This window comes from Lepidothrix coronata, unplaced genomic scaffold (genome assembly GCF_001604755.1).
Source record: "Lepidothrix coronata isolate B3197 unplaced genomic scaffold, Lepidothrix_coronata-1.0 Scaffold64, whole genome shotgun sequence".
Classification (NCBI taxonomy): Eukaryota; Metazoa; Chordata; class Aves; order Passeriformes; family Pipridae; genus Lepidothrix; species Lepidothrix coronata.
The window spans coordinates 2629712-2648150 of record NW_016690244.1 but is presented as its reverse complement, the minus strand read 5'-3'; the positions used below and the strand labels follow the sequence as shown (position 1 = coordinate 2648150).

General features: G+C 39.2%; 1 protein-coding gene across 2 annotated transcripts in view; it reads left to right on the top strand.

The window, feature by feature from the left end:
* The first annotated feature begins 1776 nt into the window (after positions 1-1776).
* Positions 1777-18439, top strand: part of GADL1 (glutamate decarboxylase like 1) — an 81271-nt gene continuing 64608 nt past the window's right edge. For both annotated transcript variants that reach the window (XM_017818044.1, XM_017818045.1), the window contains exons 1-6: positions 1777-1876; positions 13116-13285; positions 14068-14194; positions 15926-16016; positions 16672-16778; positions 18200-18315. In XM_017818044.1, the coding sequence (XP_017673533.1) occupies positions 1870-1876; positions 13116-13285; positions 14068-14194; positions 15926-16016; positions 16672-16778; positions 18200-18315 (618 nt within the window). In that variant the 5' untranslated portion in view covers positions 1777-1869. The remainder of the gene's footprint in view (positions 1877-13115; positions 13286-14067; positions 14195-15925; positions 16017-16671; positions 16779-18199; positions 18316-18439) is intronic.

The following is an 18439-nucleotide window of genomic DNA, read 5'->3' as shown; positions in this document are numbered from 1 at the left end:
ATGAGCAATTTCATCGAAGAATGAATTTAGAGAAGTTTGATTAGACTTGGTCTTCCTAAAAAAACTGGATTTTTTGCTTGCCTATTAACTTATCAATTTCTGTTATTGTAACTTGTAATTTATAGTAACTGTAATTTATATAATTTCTCTTTGTTTTCCATTTTCTTTCTAACAGCCACATTTGAGTTTTTATGGTAAAGTTACTGCCTTCTGTGATTGCAAAGTCACAGTCTTTTGGCCATTTAATAGAGGCTTTAGGAGAGCTCCTCTTTTGATGTTCACACTAAATATGTTTTGCCTTGTCAGTTCCCTTTACTGTTTTTCTCAGTTTGGGGAAATTAGCTCTCTTGAAGCAGCAGAAATGCATAGTTTTGACTGAGGCTGTCTTTCATTTCCCCATGATGAATACAATCAGCTTGTTCCCAGGCAACTATGAACTTTTTAATTTAGTGACATCCACCACTTTTATCTATCACAATGAGGCTCAAATATTTATCTCTTGCAGTGTAGGATATCTACTGGGCTACAAAATTACCTTCTCCAATCATAGAAGTTTTTAATGACTAGGTAGAGTCTGCTGTTAAGTTAAAAAAGAGCTATGCTTGTTTCCCCACAAACAAGGAAAATTAGGATACTACATGTGAATAAATGTTTAATTCATGTGCAAATATTTAACTGACTTTTGAAAATCTTTGTCAAATTTCAATCAGGCCCGAATTTTAAGGGAAGATAAACTTTTGGGGGCACTGGTACTTAATTTTTGGACACTTTCAGACATTTTTGCGACAACAGTCTAATGCCTTTTGTCCAAAAGAATGCTTGCTTACTTTTTTAAGAGGTAGTGATTAGGAGGAAATTTATTTTAAGAAGTAGTAATTAGGAGAAAAAAAAGGGATGAGAATTAAAAAGGCCTGTGTTTCATTGAATAGAACTGGTGTCCTGGAATGAACTGGATGTCAGCGACAACTCATCGAGAGCCCTATTCAGCTTGGAGAAGAGTAGGCTGGGGGGGGGGCTAAATGAAGTCTACAACTTCCTTGTGAGGGGATGTGGAGGGGCAGACACTGATCTCTTCTCTCTGGTGACCAGTGACAGGACCAGAGGGAATGGCCTGAAGTTGTGTCAGGGGAGGTTTAGGTTGGATATTAGAAAAAGGTTCTCCACCCCGATGGTGTTTGGGCACTGGAACAGACTCCCCAGGGAAGTGGTCACAGCACCAAACCTGTCAGAGTTCAAGAAGCATTAGGACTGTACTCTCAGACACATGGTGTGACTTTTGGGGATGGTCCTGTGCAGAGCCAAGAGTTGGACTCGATGATCCTTGTCGGTCCCTTCCAACTCGGAACATTCTGTGATTCTGTGAAAACTGCCCTCGGCGGGCGGCCGTGCCCGGCCAGGCTGATGGAATCGGGCTGGGCTGGGCTGGACCAGCCCGGCTGCCGACTGCCTGCCTCCGGGAGCGCCACGCAGCCCCGGGAAAAGTTTTGAGGCACCGGGTCAGGTTTCAAAGGCACCAAAACAAACTGTCACAAGCAGCGACAGCCACGATCCCCCGAGTTCGCAAGAAAGGCCACCCCCGGGCGTTAAACCATCCACCATCCCCGCCTTTACGCAGTCCTCCCTGACCCTCGGGGGCAGCCAGGCTCCCTGCGGGCGGCACCGCTCCGGCTGTGCCCCGTCGCCCGCCCCCGCCGGGGCAGGCGGATGGCGGCGGGCCAGCGGCCACCAGGGTATTAATAGGCGGCCCGGAGGAGCGGCGGGGCGGCTGCGGGCGTGCGGGGCGAAGGCTGCGGGATCGGTTTCTCTCGGCGCGGGAGCCACGCCGGGGAGGTGCCTCCCCTCCTTCTCCGGTCCCACCTCGACGGCGAGATGGAGGGTAAACGCCGGTGGGGCACAGCCGCCTTCTCCCTCTTCTCTCCCCGCTTCAGACGCCCTGCGGCCGCCGGGGCGGCGCCCTCCGGGCCGGGCGGAGGGGCTGGAGAGGGCCGGGAGGAGGGGAGAACCGCGCTCTCAGCCCTGCTTGGGGCTTCGAACTCGTTCCCCGGCCCGGGGGGGCTCCAGCAGCCTCCCCACCACGGGTGTCGCTGGGCTTGGCGAGGAGAGGGACCTCTGAGCAGAGGAGGGAGGCAGGGTCGGCGCGCAGCCCAGATGCGGGAGGTGTAGCTGCCTGCTGGGTGTCGACCTGTAACCTCCATTTGTTACAGCGCAGCAGCAGCGTAGCCAGAATGGTTTAATAAGGTACAGGGTTTGCAACAGTTATCATAAAATCATTGCAGAACAGTATTTTTTTCTGAAATAAATGAAATAAATGATCTTTAAAGAGAATTACCTTTTATTTTAACTCTTTTTTTTTTTTTCTTTCCGGTACCAGAATAAAATAGGCATGGTAATACAGTGATTTGCTTTGGAACAAAAGGTCTCAGTAAGGGAGAAGTTAATCCTGTTTTATAAATGTATTGTCAAGTTTTTTTACCTGCATTAAGAGGAAGGCTTTGTATCATTAAGTGATGAAAAGTAAAAGTTGGCCATATGTTTATGAAAGCTGAGAATGTTGATGACCTGTGGCTAATACAATAATGAGACTGCTGGAGGAGGTTAGCAAATGCAGAGATTAAATTGTGGTACACCTAGAATTCAAATGATTATTTGCAAGGTTAAGAGGCAAAGAATTTTTCGGTCTTGTGAGTGGAAGCTGGTTGCTAAGTCAGAAAATAGTAAAAGTGTTTGCAGATGGCTGCCTCCTCTCCCACAAATCAATATTCTTGATAAAAATTTCTCCACTTATCTCAAATTGGGAATCTCTTATGAAAACAGTCAAAAAAGGCTTGAAATCTAGTATGTTTCTTTTTTTTTTTTTTTACCCTAAACATGGGTGAAAAAGCAAAAAAGTTTTCATCCTCAGGTTGAGAAGTCTCCTAGCTTGTCTCCCATAGGTTGAGTGTTTTGCATTCATGAGTGATCCAAGTTATTAGCACTATATGGGCAGACAAATCACCAAATAAACTAATATATTTGAAAGAAAACTTCAGGAACTTAATGTTTTGAAAACAATCACTCCCTTTTGCTTTATTTGATATAAATTGAATGAGCATTGTAAAGTTACATGACAATTATAGTGTGATATGGTGATATATATGATATAATATGATCTGGTCTGCACAGTAGTCTAAGGCTGTACTGTAACGACAGCTGTAACACGTGAGTAGCAGGAGCAGTGCTGTGACAGCAGCTCCAAAAGTGATTTGCTTCAGATGCAGCTTGTATTTATATCCTCTGCCAGGACAACACCAAAAATATGCTGCCAGTAGTCACTAAGACTGAGATCCTGGTGGTTTAGCTGGGTAGTAGTGTTCTTGTTCAAATATTGTCTGATGTATGCTACTCAAAGTCTAATTTTGTTCCAAAATCATTGGCTTGTGTTGGTAAGACAGAATGTGTCTGGAGATAATATGATATCCACCCTTGTTGCTGAAGGTTTTCCAGTCTCTCTTCCTTATTCATGAGTAGCATCTGTAATTTCTGTGTACTGTCTCTCTCATGAGGAATCCTTTACTCTCCCAATCCTCTCTTCCCTTTATTTTTGGTGATTTGCGCCGTGTTTACTGTCAGGTTCCCCCTCCCCACTCCCCCAAGCAAATGTGAATCCATTGTTAAAACCAGACCTTCTGGGCTGATGTGTGAGGTTCTTTTTTCAATAGCAATTTTATGGACTCTTAGCTTTTAAGGTTATATTGGAAAACACCTAGGAGACAAAGTCTGAAGGCACCTGCCTCCTCCTGTTGCAGCACTAGCATTGTGTTTGCTTTGCACAGCCAGAGCAGCTGGCAAAGTGGACACAGCTGGATTGGAGATGTGTATGTGCGTGGAGTTAACACTTGCAGTGGCTGCTGTGGTGAGCGCAATGGCAACAATCTTGTGGGGAGACACTGTGGGTTGTTTTCCTTGCTTCTTTTTTTTTCTTCCCTTTTCTTTTTTTTTAACAGTTACTGTATCTGAAAGTGTGTGCTTGAGTTTGATCTTCCTGGTTGCTAATTGAGCCTAATTTCTTTCAGACATCACCACTGTCCACAAGGGAAGCCTTAATGACTATGCAGGAATGAGTAAGAGGATTTTTTTTTAGGCTATGATTCCACTAACACAAAAGACAGCAAAATCCCATTAATGAGAGGGGGCCAAGTTGTAAATTCCTACTCCTAGCTGCAGAAAGGGATCTTGACTGCACATATCCTTCAGTAATTTGGCATCAGGGTAGTTTTCCAAGGTTGTTTTGGCATGGAGAAAGCCTGGCAAATTCTGTATTTGGAGAAAAAAAATAGGTGAGCTGCTCCCTTGTGGGGAATAAGGGCTGAATGAATTAAGCAGATTCTCAGGCAAGTTGCTAGCTCATCAAGTACAACAAACAGAGTCAGAGCTGGAAACCACAAGGGAAAGGGAGCAGCCAGCATTTATGCAATATGCTGATTTTAACTTCTGAATTGCTGTCTGCTCAGCGTGTATATGGTATGTTTGGGGTGTTATGTGGTTTATGTCACCAGCAAGTTGGGGAGGTGAGTCAGCAAATATTTTATGTAAGATGTTGCTATGTTGCCGTCTCAAACCTCTGTAACGTGAAGCATGGTGAAACATACTGGAAGTTAGTGTGACTTTAAGGCTCTGGTAATGTGACACTCAGGTTAGTATTTTGGTCAGAGCAGAGGAACAGGATCTCTCCTGTGTCTTAAAATCTAATCTGATAAAAGAGGTCCTAGGGTCTTTGCTAATATCACTTCATCAGAGGAAGGGAAATATAGGTTTGCAAGAAATGAAGCTTGCATCAAATAAGGTCATTCCGTGAGAGTGCATTCATGGTGCTTTAAAATTAATAAGAATTTTCTTGGCAGTTAATGAACATTTAGTGAAGAAGCTTAATTTGACATTTGAAAAGTTCAATAAATAATTTTTCTTTCTTGATTAAGGCATCTTTTAAGCTGTCACTTATACAACAAGAGTTGTCACTTTTTAATGCAATAAGAGATCTTGTTGCATACTGATTCAGCTATTATTGCCTATTAAACAGTTTAGATTTCATGTGCCTTAATTTCCCAGCCCTTAACTATTTTAAGCTGGCTACTTCTTTAAAGACCATTGATATTTGCATAAGCATTTATCACACTTTCAAGACAGAAAAAAATGGACACATTGAAGTACATGTGTATTGTATTTCTTTGTACATATCTTTGTATTTCTCTGACTTCCACCCAACCTGTGGAGAGATTTGGGATAGTTTTTTGTGTTCATCCCAGATGTTTACAGAAATTAACTCTTTAAGATTTGCGAAAATCAAAAGATAAATTTCTTATGGCCTCTTTTGCTTTGCCTCACATCATAAATGGCAGAGGTTGTTGGAAGTAGTTGTTTGTAAAGCATTGATGAGTCAAGGATACTCAGCAGGACATGGCTAAATTGGGGCCATTTGACTCCTTTTTTATTCTCACATCTGTGCACACAAGTTATTTTACCATTAATGCAGCTTATACATGTGCAATGAGGGAATAATTAATTGAAAAGGCAAATGGTTGTTGCTTTGTGGCATGTTAGAGGTCATTTCTGTTGATTATTGTCAGGTCTAGTCTAAGGGCAAGAAAAGATTTCTTTGACCTGATTCAAATGTATGTATGTTATCCATCTCTATTACTGTTTCTTGACTGCATGTGATCTTTATTTTCTTTAGTGAAAAACTTGTCAAGTGTCAGTAAATAGAATTGTCTTTTAAAGTAAAAGTCACTGGACCAGAAGTTCTTCCATGCCGTGAATATGATGAGGAAAGTGGTTCTTAGTCACCAAGGCATTTTGTCAGCAAAGTAGCAATAATTCTACAAAGTAGTTGGTCAAACCTAGATAATCTGGAAGAGCTTGTGGCTCTAAAGCTTGGATGCCTCTGCCCTTATGTAAGCTGAAAAGCCTCATAAATATGATCTTACGCGTTGGCAAATGTCAGGGTTTCAACAAGAAAGGTTGCAGTGTCTCATTGAGCTGCTTAAACTAATTTTTCTCAAGCAGGCCTACTCTATTGTTAAGGGATTATTGAGTCCCCTTTTGGGCCAATATATCATATTTAAAAGCTGTTGTATCAGCCTGAAGGGGAAAGAGAAAGCAACAATTGCTGTATGTGCCTGGTATTTGGTTGCAATGCTAATGTCAAATGACTGATTCAAGTTTTGGCATGGTCAAACAAAAACCCAAACAAAATAAGTTCTCCATCTTCTGCCTTTGTTAGAGGAAAAATGGAAGACATGGGTGTAGTCAGACTACAGATGGTGTGGTGGCTCTGTTTGGGCCTCTTTCAGTTGCCTTGCTGTGACAGGGATCATATGGTCTTGTTGGTGAGTCTCAGCATGCATAGTATGGTCAGATCTGTGCTTCTACCAGGTCTCATCCAGGCTGATGCTCTAGAAAAGGACTGTTAGTGTCTTCTGCTGGCACTTGCCAGTGTCACCCAGCAGCTTGGCCTCTTGCAGCTCAGGAGGGGTTTCCCAAAATCACATAGTTAAACCCATGGCAGGGACAATTTGAAGTGATGTGTCCAGAGCACTGCTTGGGTCCCTCATCTACATGACTGGTCTCTGCTGATCTGATCAGCAATGTTATAGTCTGTGCAGAGCAGCTTGCTCCATTTTGAAAGTGCATTGGGTTACTTTGAACTACTTTTACGTTGAATTAATATAGTAATAAATTATGAATATGTGCATAGAAACTAGTTCAGAGGACCTAGTGGGCTGGAAAGTTACATCCTGATTTACTATGCATGAGCTTCCCTGTGTTAGTGAATAAGGGTGTATCTCAGAGATATGTTGTAGACATGAGTTAGTGAACAGCAACTGGAAATCCTTTGTAGGAAGCAGAAAATATGGAAGTGTTTATGATATTAAGAAAAAGCAAGGGGAAAGTGTTGTTTTGACTGTAAATTGAGTGTAGAGGTAAAACTTCCTAAAATGAAATTTAGACTTTTCATCTATTTCTACATTTTAACTTTCATTGAATCCCATAAAACTAAGCTTTAGTAAATTACTGCTTTCTTAGTTGATTTTGAAAGACTGGAGCTAAAAATTTATTTTATATTATGACTAAAAATAGAATTCTTGCATGAAATTACAGGCTGTCATGAAGTCTTTTAAATCAAGCTGCAGAACTTTAATTTGGAAAAAGAATCCTATTTGTGTCTCCATTTTTTTTTTTTTTTTCCCCAGCGGGAACCAGGAAAATCAGAGGGATTCCATATATTCTATGTGGGTCACACATATATTCATCACTTCTGTCTGAACTCAGACTCCTGAAGTTAACTTTGCTATCCCATGCACCGTGCCTTTGATTGACTTAGATATCGCAGATTCAGTCACTTTCCCACAGAAAAAAAGGAACATTCATTAAATGTTCATTATTAATGTGCAACTTTTAATTAAATTAAAACCAATTTTGTTTCTCGTATGCTTCCTACACTGTTAGCAGGTGTTGAAAATTGGAACATGTGAGCTGAGAGAATCTTTTTGGGTTCAGGGAGTTGAGATTTCCATTTCATAGCTGGCATTTGCCGTTTCTCAGTTTTGCATCAAGGTGAATTCTGATTCTCTGCAGCCTTTTCTCCTAATTGGAAATGTTACAGCATGAATCATTCCTGCAGTTGCTTGGTTAGGGCATTGTGAAGTTTTTATGAAATATTAACATCAATTCCTGAGGTTTGGCTGCATAAAAGTTTCTGATTCTTTTTTCTTAACTTTTGTCTGCTGTTTTTGGTTTTGTAGTTTGGTGTTGTTGTTTGTTTTTTTTTTTTAAACAAATCCTACCTAGGACTGTTGTGTATAGCAAGCACTTGGCACACAGCAAATGGGCACAACCAAATCATGAGCTTTCCACTAATAAGAGTGCTCCCTCAGAACTCTGGAAATACTTCTGAAAGCAGGACCTCTGTCCTAGCGTGGACGTTGCGTTCCCTGTCAGATATTTGTTACTGAGTCTCCTCTCCAGATTTCACTCTCCTCCTAACCTTTCCTTTCAGAATGGGAAGTTCAGGTGTGGGATGAAGAACAGGACCCATTTGTTGTGCTGTTGCTGTTCAGTGTTAACAGTGTTCTCAATGAGTCTATTCAGGGGCTTCTGAGCCCATACAGAAGCACTTCTGTTTTCCTTGGGTCCTGATCTATAAAGGTCACATCTGCCTTTTCACAGTCATAGGATTCCTGTGGGAGGGGGCTCTTGCAGCCCTTCTGAGGGGAAACACCCAACTTGTTCCCTGTCCACAGACCTAGTCCATAAACCTGCAAAACAGGAATATATAATTCAGGGGGAATTGCAAGAGCCCTACCATACCTGTGCCTACTTCTTTTTTTTTTTCTTTTTTTTTTTTCTTTTTTTTTTTTTTTTTTTTTTGTATGGATAGCTTTGCCAGGATGCTAAGTGATTTAATATGTTGGATTATAAGAAACCTGCATCTCCTTTACTAAGAAGCAATGTATTTTTGTGTTAAGGCTGAAGTGGCTTTACTTCATTCATATGTACAGAAAGCAGTGATTAAAGAAACAGATGTATCTTTAAAGATTATAAATACCAAGGGACTGAAATTGCTGCGTAGTGTGGGACATAGGTGCATAGGTTTGTGTTTTAATGCTTTGATACATGATATGGTGCCACAGTAGTTCATTAAACATGGTGGTGTGGAGCCTTGACACTGAATTTACTTTTCTTTTGCTGGACACACTGAAGGAAGATACTGAAGTCTTCTGAAAGATTATCCATGACTAGATCATACAGAACGTGAAATTTAAAATTAGTCTCTGATTAATGCTTGCAATTATTACTGCATTTGTTACAAAACAGAAATAAGCCTTTGATCAAAGGCAGCTTTTTGCATTCCCTTGAATAGTCAGTGGTGCTAATACAGTGTAAACTGACAGGATTTGGCCCTGGCATCCAAGCACAAGCTGCTCTTTCACAACAACCCCCCTCTGTTTCCTCATTTTCCTTGTGAGCAATAAATCTTTCGGTCATCTCATGCTACTTTCCCAAATGTTATTACAATATGTTGTTAAAATGGGCCAGGTACAATGCTTCAGTTTCTTTTTGTAGTGCAAGGATTTAGCAGTCAAATATGGAAGCACAGATGCAGCTTTTAAAATACTTGGTAGTGCTTACATAAAGAAACATCTGAAAAAGTGTTTATTTTTTCTGTACATTATTCCAACTCCAATTAGTTTATGTTTTCTGCTGGGAAAATAGTATTGATTGTAAAAATGAAATGCTGGTTGGGTATTCTTAGGCTTCTGTAATAGAATATTTCTTTCAGGATGAAATGTGGGAATTGCGAGCTTGATTTTCCTGCTGCTAAAGCCAGTGGCTGAATGCCCAATTGCCTTCAATTGAAGCAGGATTGAGTCTTCTGTTTTGCAGAAGGATATTTTTAACAGACAATAATCTTTAATCTCTGGTTTAAAGCACTTCCATTTGGTGAAGTTTTAGTTCTGTTTCAAGCCTGGAGCCATTTGGATGAAATTGTATTTGATATATTTTCTGGAAGTCTGTTTTCTGAGTCTGCCTAGGAGTCTGTTTCTGTATTCTCAAGTAGAAAAGAACATATTTGTTGCAGCCTCATCTCTAGATTGTTTCCCTATCATGTCTGAAAACAAGAGAGGTATATGTGATGAGATGCTGTTTCTATGAAGTGGGCTTCATGGAGAATGTGTTCCTTTAGTGCAATCAGGGGTGTTTGAGATAGATATATAAAAGGCTTAAAATTCTTGGAAAATAATATTTTGAGCATTTGCTGATGATTTTTTTAAAGAGGCAACATGTATTATCACCTCATAAAAATAGTGTATGTTTCTTAGCTTGGATGCTGAGCTCTGAGATGATGTTAAAAGCTTGCTATTTAACTTGGGTACTGTGACATAAAAAGTGAACCTAGAACCTTTTTGGAGGTTCACCTATCTAAAACATAACAAATTGATCACTGACTCTTTTAAAAAATGTGATAAAAAGAAAAAATGTTATGGAATTTCAGATATTCATCATCTACTTAGTTTTCTTCTTCAGGGTTTTACTGCAACCAAGGGGAAATACGTCTATTTTTTTTTGAAATAATAATTTGGAAATTTCGTAAGAACTCCAGACGTCAGACAGTTATAAGTAGAAGATTAAGTATCATGGCATTTGCAGAAAAATCATGATATAGGAATACTGTATACATCCAGGAGTGCTTTGCAAAACCTGAAGACCTGTACCTCAAAAAATGCATGTGTTTGGGGCTTGATTTAAGTGCTGATTGTGAAATAGTTTTCTGTTAATTTCAAGAAAAGGTCTTATAGTATGTTCCAGGGCAGAATTTGGCTCAGAAAGTTCAGATTGAAATAAGTGATAACCAAAAAATTATTGAGAAAGTGATAAATAATCGCAAGGAGTATTATTCCAGGAAATAAAATATGGGCTAAGTCATGAACTCTTTGCTGGAGCTTTGCACAGGTAAAATGCTGTTGAAATGAAGGCTCTCTTTCATCCCTTCCTTCTAACCTCTCTGCTTTGCCTTTCTCTTCCATGGACTGTGCCTTAGTACCAACACAGATGTGGGGACTAGGATGATAGTCCTACCTGAAAGTCCTACCCATTTTCCAGAGCATATCTTCTTCCTCAGGATCCACAAAGTGTCCTAGGGAGACTGTAGAGGTGAGCAGACTTGCTTCAAATAGGGAGATGTCAGACCTATCACCCAGCCCCCTAGAGACATGGTAGAAAAAACTAATGTAAAGTTCTGCTTTTGCTTTTTGCAGAATTCCTGGAAAAAGATCACTGTCATGGAAGTACTTTTACGTCTGTGCAAAAATGACAGGAACAGGGCTGATGGCATTACCTATAGAAACCTTTTGCACAGCTCTGGTTCTACCAGAGACCTGAGAGGTGGAGCAGAAAAAAAAAAAAAAGGAGTTAATGAGTTCTCTTGCTCCACCATCTACTGTTCTTATAACCAAAGGAAATATCAACATCTGGGCTTTGTGATAGATATTTGTCTCCTGTATATTTTTTTTTAGATCCTGTCTTATTTTTTTTTTGTTGTTGTTTCATAGCAACAAAACACCTTTGGCATAAATAGAGATGATAGCATCTCCAGGTGATGTTAAGGCTGAAATTTTTTCTAGTGTTTATGTTAAACCTGGATAGCACTTAGGTAGCTATTTATGCATCAGATAACTAACTCTCAATTCACAAATGGTCTCTGCTCTGTCTGCCCAAAGACCTCATGCCTTCAAATTCCTTGGTAATACTTGGTGTTTCAAGTCTTGCAAAGTTGACCTACTAGCTTGCGTTTTCAGAGAGAAACCTCTAAGACTTTTTCAAAGCTGCAGTTTCTTTACAGTGCCTCTGCTGTGATGTTCTGGAAAGCATGATGAGAATTGACATTTTTGATGTCTGTGATTTTCCTTCTTTGCCTGTTAAAGATTTAATACTGTTTACCTGCTTGTTCACTATCTATCCCATAAGAACATTTATGTCTATCCTGTAACAATGTGCTGAAGGCTACTCTGTTCAGCAAAATTTAGTATATTGCCCGTTTGGATTAAAAATAGAAGTAATTTCAAAAATGCATCTGCATATGTCTCATTTTTGTTGGCAGCATTGTGGGAAGCCTGAGGTCCCATCTCATGTTAGAGTTTTGTCTTGTTTGTCATATCTCTCCTGATAAGTCAAAGTCAACTGAATAGCTTTTTTGAGTTCTCAGAAAGCAAAAAGTCATGGGATTGACAGTTTCTTTCAATCAATGGACCTTGAAATGATGAACTTTTCTAAGTAGCACCGTTGTTCTTCTATATCCTCCTGTGCATGAGGAGCTGTAATTGTGATAAAAATGATTAATGTGACAGATTGCAGTATCTAGCAGTCTTCTGGAAAGGTGGTTGTTTGTTTAGACCTGTGAAAAAGGCATCTGTCTTCTGTACTTTCTAACTGGAGCAAAAAGTAAAGCAGAAGATAAAGTTGTTTCGGGCACGGAGCTTTCTCTGTACATCACAGCCTTCCACCATCCTCACTGTAGGTGAAGACAACTTTTCATGGTAGCGCTGCTTGGCTTTATAGATCTTAGCTATTCTAAGGCAAGATCAGTGAACAGACACTGTCTGTAACCCAGATAATTTGGCTGTGGTAGTTACCGCTTCTCCTTTCAGCGCTATAATGTTTCAAATGTCTGTTCCCTTGATATCTCTAAATGTCTCACTTTCATCTTCATCCTCACGTTGATGAAAACTGGAGTCCTGATCTTGCCATATGAAATCAATACATGAAATAGATACGTAGTTGTCACTATTGGCCAGCGTTTTATAAGCATCTTGGATGTGCTTTCAGAAGTACTGTAAAGGAGGAAGTAGCAATGCACATATGAAACACATCTGGAGAGTACATCTTGTGGGTAAAGGTGAGGGGAGGAAAAGGAAAGAGATCATCATTGGAGAAGCAAATGAACAAGATAATCTGCCTAGTAGATTACTGTAATTAGTGACTGAGGGCTCTTAGTAGGATAAGGGCAGAAAGGAGTACAGGTATGTGATATTGTCAGCAATCTCAAAAGCTATTTTCATGGAGTGTGAGTCAGTGAAGCACTTTGCAAAGAATGCAGAAGAGCAAAGAGAACTGGCTGGTGAGAAGGAGTAGCACAAAGATACAGGAAATGAATCTGGAAATTATTTCATGAAAAAAGCAGAGCAGAAGGGATGGCATGTGGAGGGAAACATTTTCAGCTAAGAAAAATGCCCATTACCTTTCACTGTATTTCTGTTTATCCAGCTGTAACATATTCTAAGCCAGAACTGTATTTTCCTCTGTATTTGGAAGGTTTCTTGCATGCTACGGAAAGCAGTAGATACAATACACTAAATTATTATTACTTACAGAATAATGATCTAGTTTCGAAGTAACACATAATTTTTTTCTTTTGTCTGCAAAGATTCTTCCACTAAAATATAGGATTTTTGTACACATAAAAGTCCATGTGAGTTTTTATTTAAGTTTACTAAATCTACAGCAATGAAAGAATTTTTTTTTGTTTGTTTATTATTTAGTTATCCAAGCCTTGCTCTAATGATGAGTTTTTCACCTTACAGTTGGTGTTTGCAAACAGGAGATGCTCCAGAAGAAGAATGCTGTTTTGGTGGATGGGGTCATCCTAAATGGTCCAATAATGGACTCAAAAGCAGGAGAGAAGTTTGTAGAAGAGGCGTGTAAGATTATAATGGAAGAAGTTGTCCAGAAAGCTGATGATGTAACAGAAAAGGTAAAGCAATAAAGTGTTGTTAGGAATTTGTAATGGAGATAATGAACAATAAATCAATTTTTTTTATAAGCTGTATTTTATTGCAGAGTCTATGCCTGGCTCTGAAATAAAAAGACAGCCTTAGAAATGAAAAAAGAATATATTGTAAAAGCTTTCAATAATATAGTTACCATAAATATCTGCCAGAAAGTAATGAGGTTGGTTTTTTTTTTATCTCAGAGTACGGTGGTCATCTTCTGTGTGATCACAAATGGCTGTAGTGTTTTTCTTGTTTGAGGTGAGGGTGAGTTATTTGTTTGCTCCTCAGGGGCAATGGTGTTGGAGAAGGAGGAACAGTGGATTTGGTACTACTGTGAAAGGGCAACATTATGAGATTGCTCTGGGTTTTGTAGAACCCCTGCTTAAGGGGCTGTATGGGAAGAGGACCTGCAAATAAACTGTGCTTGCCTTTGGGCATGTACTGGTTGCTCCCACCCTTTGGCAGACCAGCATCTGAAAATGCTGTGATTACAAATCCTTAGCTAAAGGATAGAACTTGAGCTGCAGGCCTCTTTCTGTTCTGGCTTCCAGCATTCCCCACTCATTTTTATGGTTGAGCAATGCCCGAGACGCAATAAAACCAACATCCCATGAGACCAGTTTATGATATATAATATATATTACCCTGCAAAGGGAAGTTTTGTGAAAGCAGTGCTGAATGTGGTTCTTACCTTGTACTTTTATAACCTCTTCCTCCTGACAAACCTGTTCACTGATCGTGTCTGCCCCCTCCCCATCACTAGGTCTGTGAATGGCAAGCCCCTGAAACTCTTAAACAGATTCTTGACCTGGAAATGAGAGACACTGGAGAATGTCACCAGAAACTCCTGCAACTCTGCCAGGATGTTATACGATACAGCGTCAAAACCAGTAGGAATGTGATTTCTAATGGAGTTATTTTGTATGCTAACTTAGGAAGACAGGATAATGTTTACAAACCTCTGTTCACCTTTCAGGGAACTGAGGGTGTGAATGTTTGTTTTCTGCTTGCCTATACAAGTATGCAAACACTTGGTCATGTTTCTGTTGTTTGACTGAATGCTGGTCACCATAGGTTTGACTAAAATGTGTAATAGTGGCAAACTAATAAAAAACTAATTAATGTAATGTCATTGGCATTAATGGTAGATTTTGTCATTTTAAACTCTTATGAAAGTCACCAAGACAAGTATCATATAACAGTCTAGCAAAACAGGCAGGAGAAGGGCCTTTGTATGTCATTTCCTGCTGTCTGAGTGATGAGATTTGGAGTCACCATCACTGCCCTCATATGTTCTTAGTGATGATTACCCCCCATTTATTATTGTTCTTTTTGAGCAATAGTCTTCTAGGATGTTAATTTGCTGATAGGCAGTAATTCCTGATCCAGACCCTGTGAGAAGAGAGACCGCAGTGTTTCAGAGACAGTACGCCACATCTCTGCAGGATTAGTTCTCTACAGAACCTTTAGTTCTCTCTCAGTTCTCTCTCTAACCTTTCTGCAGCATGTGTAGGATAATTCAATCCCAGCAAAAAGGAATGAACAACATATGTTTAGGAAATAGTGCTGTGAATCAGTAGCTCAGGATTTCATATGTGGTATGGCTTAAGATGTGTTTTGGAAAGTGAGAAGGACGTTTGATACAGTTAGTTGTGCATTTTGAGGTCACAGTCCCTGCTGCAGTCACTGTTGCTACAAAGTAAAACGGTAAAATAATGTTGAGAATGAACTCTTGCCTTTGAAAACCGTAGAAGAGTAGCACTACTGATCTGCAGGAGGAATACATTAATAATATGCAGATATAATTACTGAGATACTGGAAAATGTTCTGTTTATCTCACTTCCGTAAATTGCCTTTGGATTATAATTTGTCTCACTATGTTACCTTAGAAAGGATGCTGTATATAAAAGTACGTTGTGCAAATAGTCTTTAATATAAGTAGAGACATTTATTGAGGCCCCAGATATAATATAAATGGAGCCATACAGTTTACCCGGTTTTGCATGTAAAAATAGTGTGCTGTGGATTAAAATTTAGGTGGTGATCCCACTGTTGAACTGACTTGTTTCTATAGTCAGTAATAGTATAAAATTTTGTCCTAATTAGTTATATCTCAGCATTTCAAGGCAGGTAAACAAATTCTTTTAACTTCTCATTTTAAGTGTGCAGCAATTTTTTCCAAGCTGTTATTTTTCTTCTCTCTCCCCGTATAAAGACTTTGGTGGGAGCATAGGCATAGCTGCCTGGAATCAGCAGGTTCCAATATTGTACTGCTTAACAAAATTTGGCTGAGCATCCATTGTGGCCTCTCAAAACCCCTGTTTAAAGCCGCTGAGTTGTCAATCTCTTTTCTTTGTTTTGATTTTTAAAACTAGTGAACAACTTGCATTCATTCTGGACACCACTTGCACCTCTCAAGACTTCTTCTGAGGTTTGAAAGTGCTTATTAAGTTTACTTTCAAAGGATTGTCTAACCTAAGAAAAGGACAGTGAATCCAGAGAATACTGAGAGAATGGGGTGAATTGTGGTTTGCAGTGATTGGCATTCAACTCAGAGGGACTGTGATGTATTCTTTTTTTCTTGTGTATCCTGTCACTTGCTTTTGATCTCTATTTTCAGGTCATCCAAGATTTTTTAATCAGCTCTACGCTGGAATAGATTATTACTCGTTAGTGGCTCGTTTTATTACAGAAGCACTGAACCCAAGTGTGTAAGTGTGGTTCTTTGTCCTCTTGATGATGAATTAGCATGATTTTTGGAACAACAGCTGTTTTTGCATCCTTGCTTCTGATTTCTGTTTTCAGTATTACAGGAGAGGTAGGAATTGTGCAGGAATTTGGGAGAGAAAAGGGTCTGATTCAAATTGGATGAATAGCTCACCAGAAGGTTGACTAATCTGATGAGGCCTTGTTTCATTGTTTGTGAGGTGGGGTTTCAGAGGAGAGAATTTTTCTTTTAATGCTTTTAAATGTAGATTTTTATCTTAGTACATAAAAATGAATTAATCAGACTTAGTTGTTCATACCCTTTGAGGCATTCTGCACAGAGCTGAGTGCAAATGGTTACCTGTCTACTGTTTACTTGCAAATGTAAAGCTGAAATTTAAGCATGTGACCTACATTAAAAGCAATCTCTGATGTATTACTTTGAGAGTGGAAGTGTCAATGTGATGCTGTCAGGAACTAAGCAATTGCTCTACTGGGTCAGATGCATAATGTTTATACGTTAGAGTTCTACTGCTGATGGTGGTCAGCTACTGATAGATTAAAAAGAGGTGCAAGAAGCCTTTATCTAGTTTTAGCAAGACTCTTTGGCATGAGTTCTGTGTTTTTAATACCAATTTTGATGCTTTTCTTTTTGTTCAGATATACATATGAAGTATCCCCTGTGTTTCTTTTGGTGGAAGAAGCAGTCATCAAGAAAATGATTGAGTTCATAGGCTGGGAAGAAGGTGATGGTATATTTAATCCAGGTAAAACCAGTTCAGACCTCAAACTGAGTCACTGTAAATCACCCAATACCATTAATTCTATGAACATTGGAGTAATAGAAAATATTTGAAAATGCATGCACAAGTCTAGTGATACACACACAGAGCTATTTCATGTAGGCTTATTTTATGTGTTTCTAGTAATAATTTGGTTATTCTGATCAGTAGATGAATGAAACCAGTTCTACATTAAATATAATTATATGGAAATTAATTGTTCATAGCTGATGTCCTTCTTGACCTTATTAACAACAACACCAAAAGCCTTGTTGGAATGAGTTAACATAGTTGATGGACAGGGAGCTGATTTACATGCTAGACCAACTGATGGTGCCTGAGGGCATAGAAGTGTGTATCCTGCCTATGAATTGTGGGAGCAAGAGTTTACATGAGCTTAAGTACTTTGAATTTTTGAAATTTTATTAAATGTAATGGTAAAGCTAAACAGATATTTCTTAAGTTGCTTGATAATCCATGGTTTTCAAATGTTCTATAAGGCAGTGTTCCAGCCCACTGTATTGAATCAATAAAGCATGATGGTGATATTTCACGGATTATTCAGATAACAAATTGTTAGGCTATATATGAAGCTTTTATATCTATTTTGGGGGGAAGAAGAGGAATAAAATGAGTAAATGAATTTAAACTCCCCCTCCAAAACCAAACCAAAGTTAGTAATTCCAACCTACACATGAGTAGTAGAAAAATAAATAAACTAAAATCCCCTTGATTTTTTTAATACATTAGTGGTATGTATTTTTTTTCACATCAAATTTGATGTGTATTTTTAGTAGAAGCCTTGCTTTTACAGCAGAATTTCTTGCTTAAAACAGTGGGATACTGTCAAAAGATAAATTAACTGTACTTTTTGTGCTAATAATGTAAGGGGTTTTATTATTGTTTTTTTATTCTAACTGAATATCAAAACCCATCCAGATCTTACCTTGCAGATCTTCCCATTCCCACTCACCCTGTTTGTTGTTTTTTCTAATGAGTTTTTTCTCCCCAAAGTACTCTGAGGCCTGGTTGCCCAAGAGATCTCTGGGCTCTGTATAGTGCAGCCATAGGTGAGCTCTGTGCAGACACCTAAACTCACATTGCTTCAGTATAGATGGGAAGGAGCTGTGGCAGGGTGTTCTGTGTTGTGAAGGACTGCTTGAACAGAGCTCTTATTTCTTGAGAAATATCCCCAAAAAGCATTTAAATATGCTTTGTTTCCATGTATGCTGCAGAGCCCAGAGTTCATTTTATGTCTGTAGCCCTGGGGGGAGGAAATAAATTGTGATGGATGCATGACTAGGCTAACTGTATAGTTTATTTTTTCCCTAATAGGTCAAGTACTTAGACTCAGGACAGGTGCTAGTACTGTGACTAATGTGATATTTGTATTTCTCTTTCTGCAGGTGGCTCTGTTTCTAATATGTATGCTATGAACTTAGCAAGATACAAGTTTTGTCCTGAGATAAAGGAAAAAGGGCTTTCAGGTCTGCCAAGACTAGTCATGTTCACTTCAGAAGAGGTAAAAAAAAAAACAACCTGAAAAAAGTTTTTTGAACTTTATTTTTCCACATCTGCAAAATTATATCATTTGCGTATCTGATGGGGCACTGGTACAACAATTTTTCCATCAGTGTATGATGCGA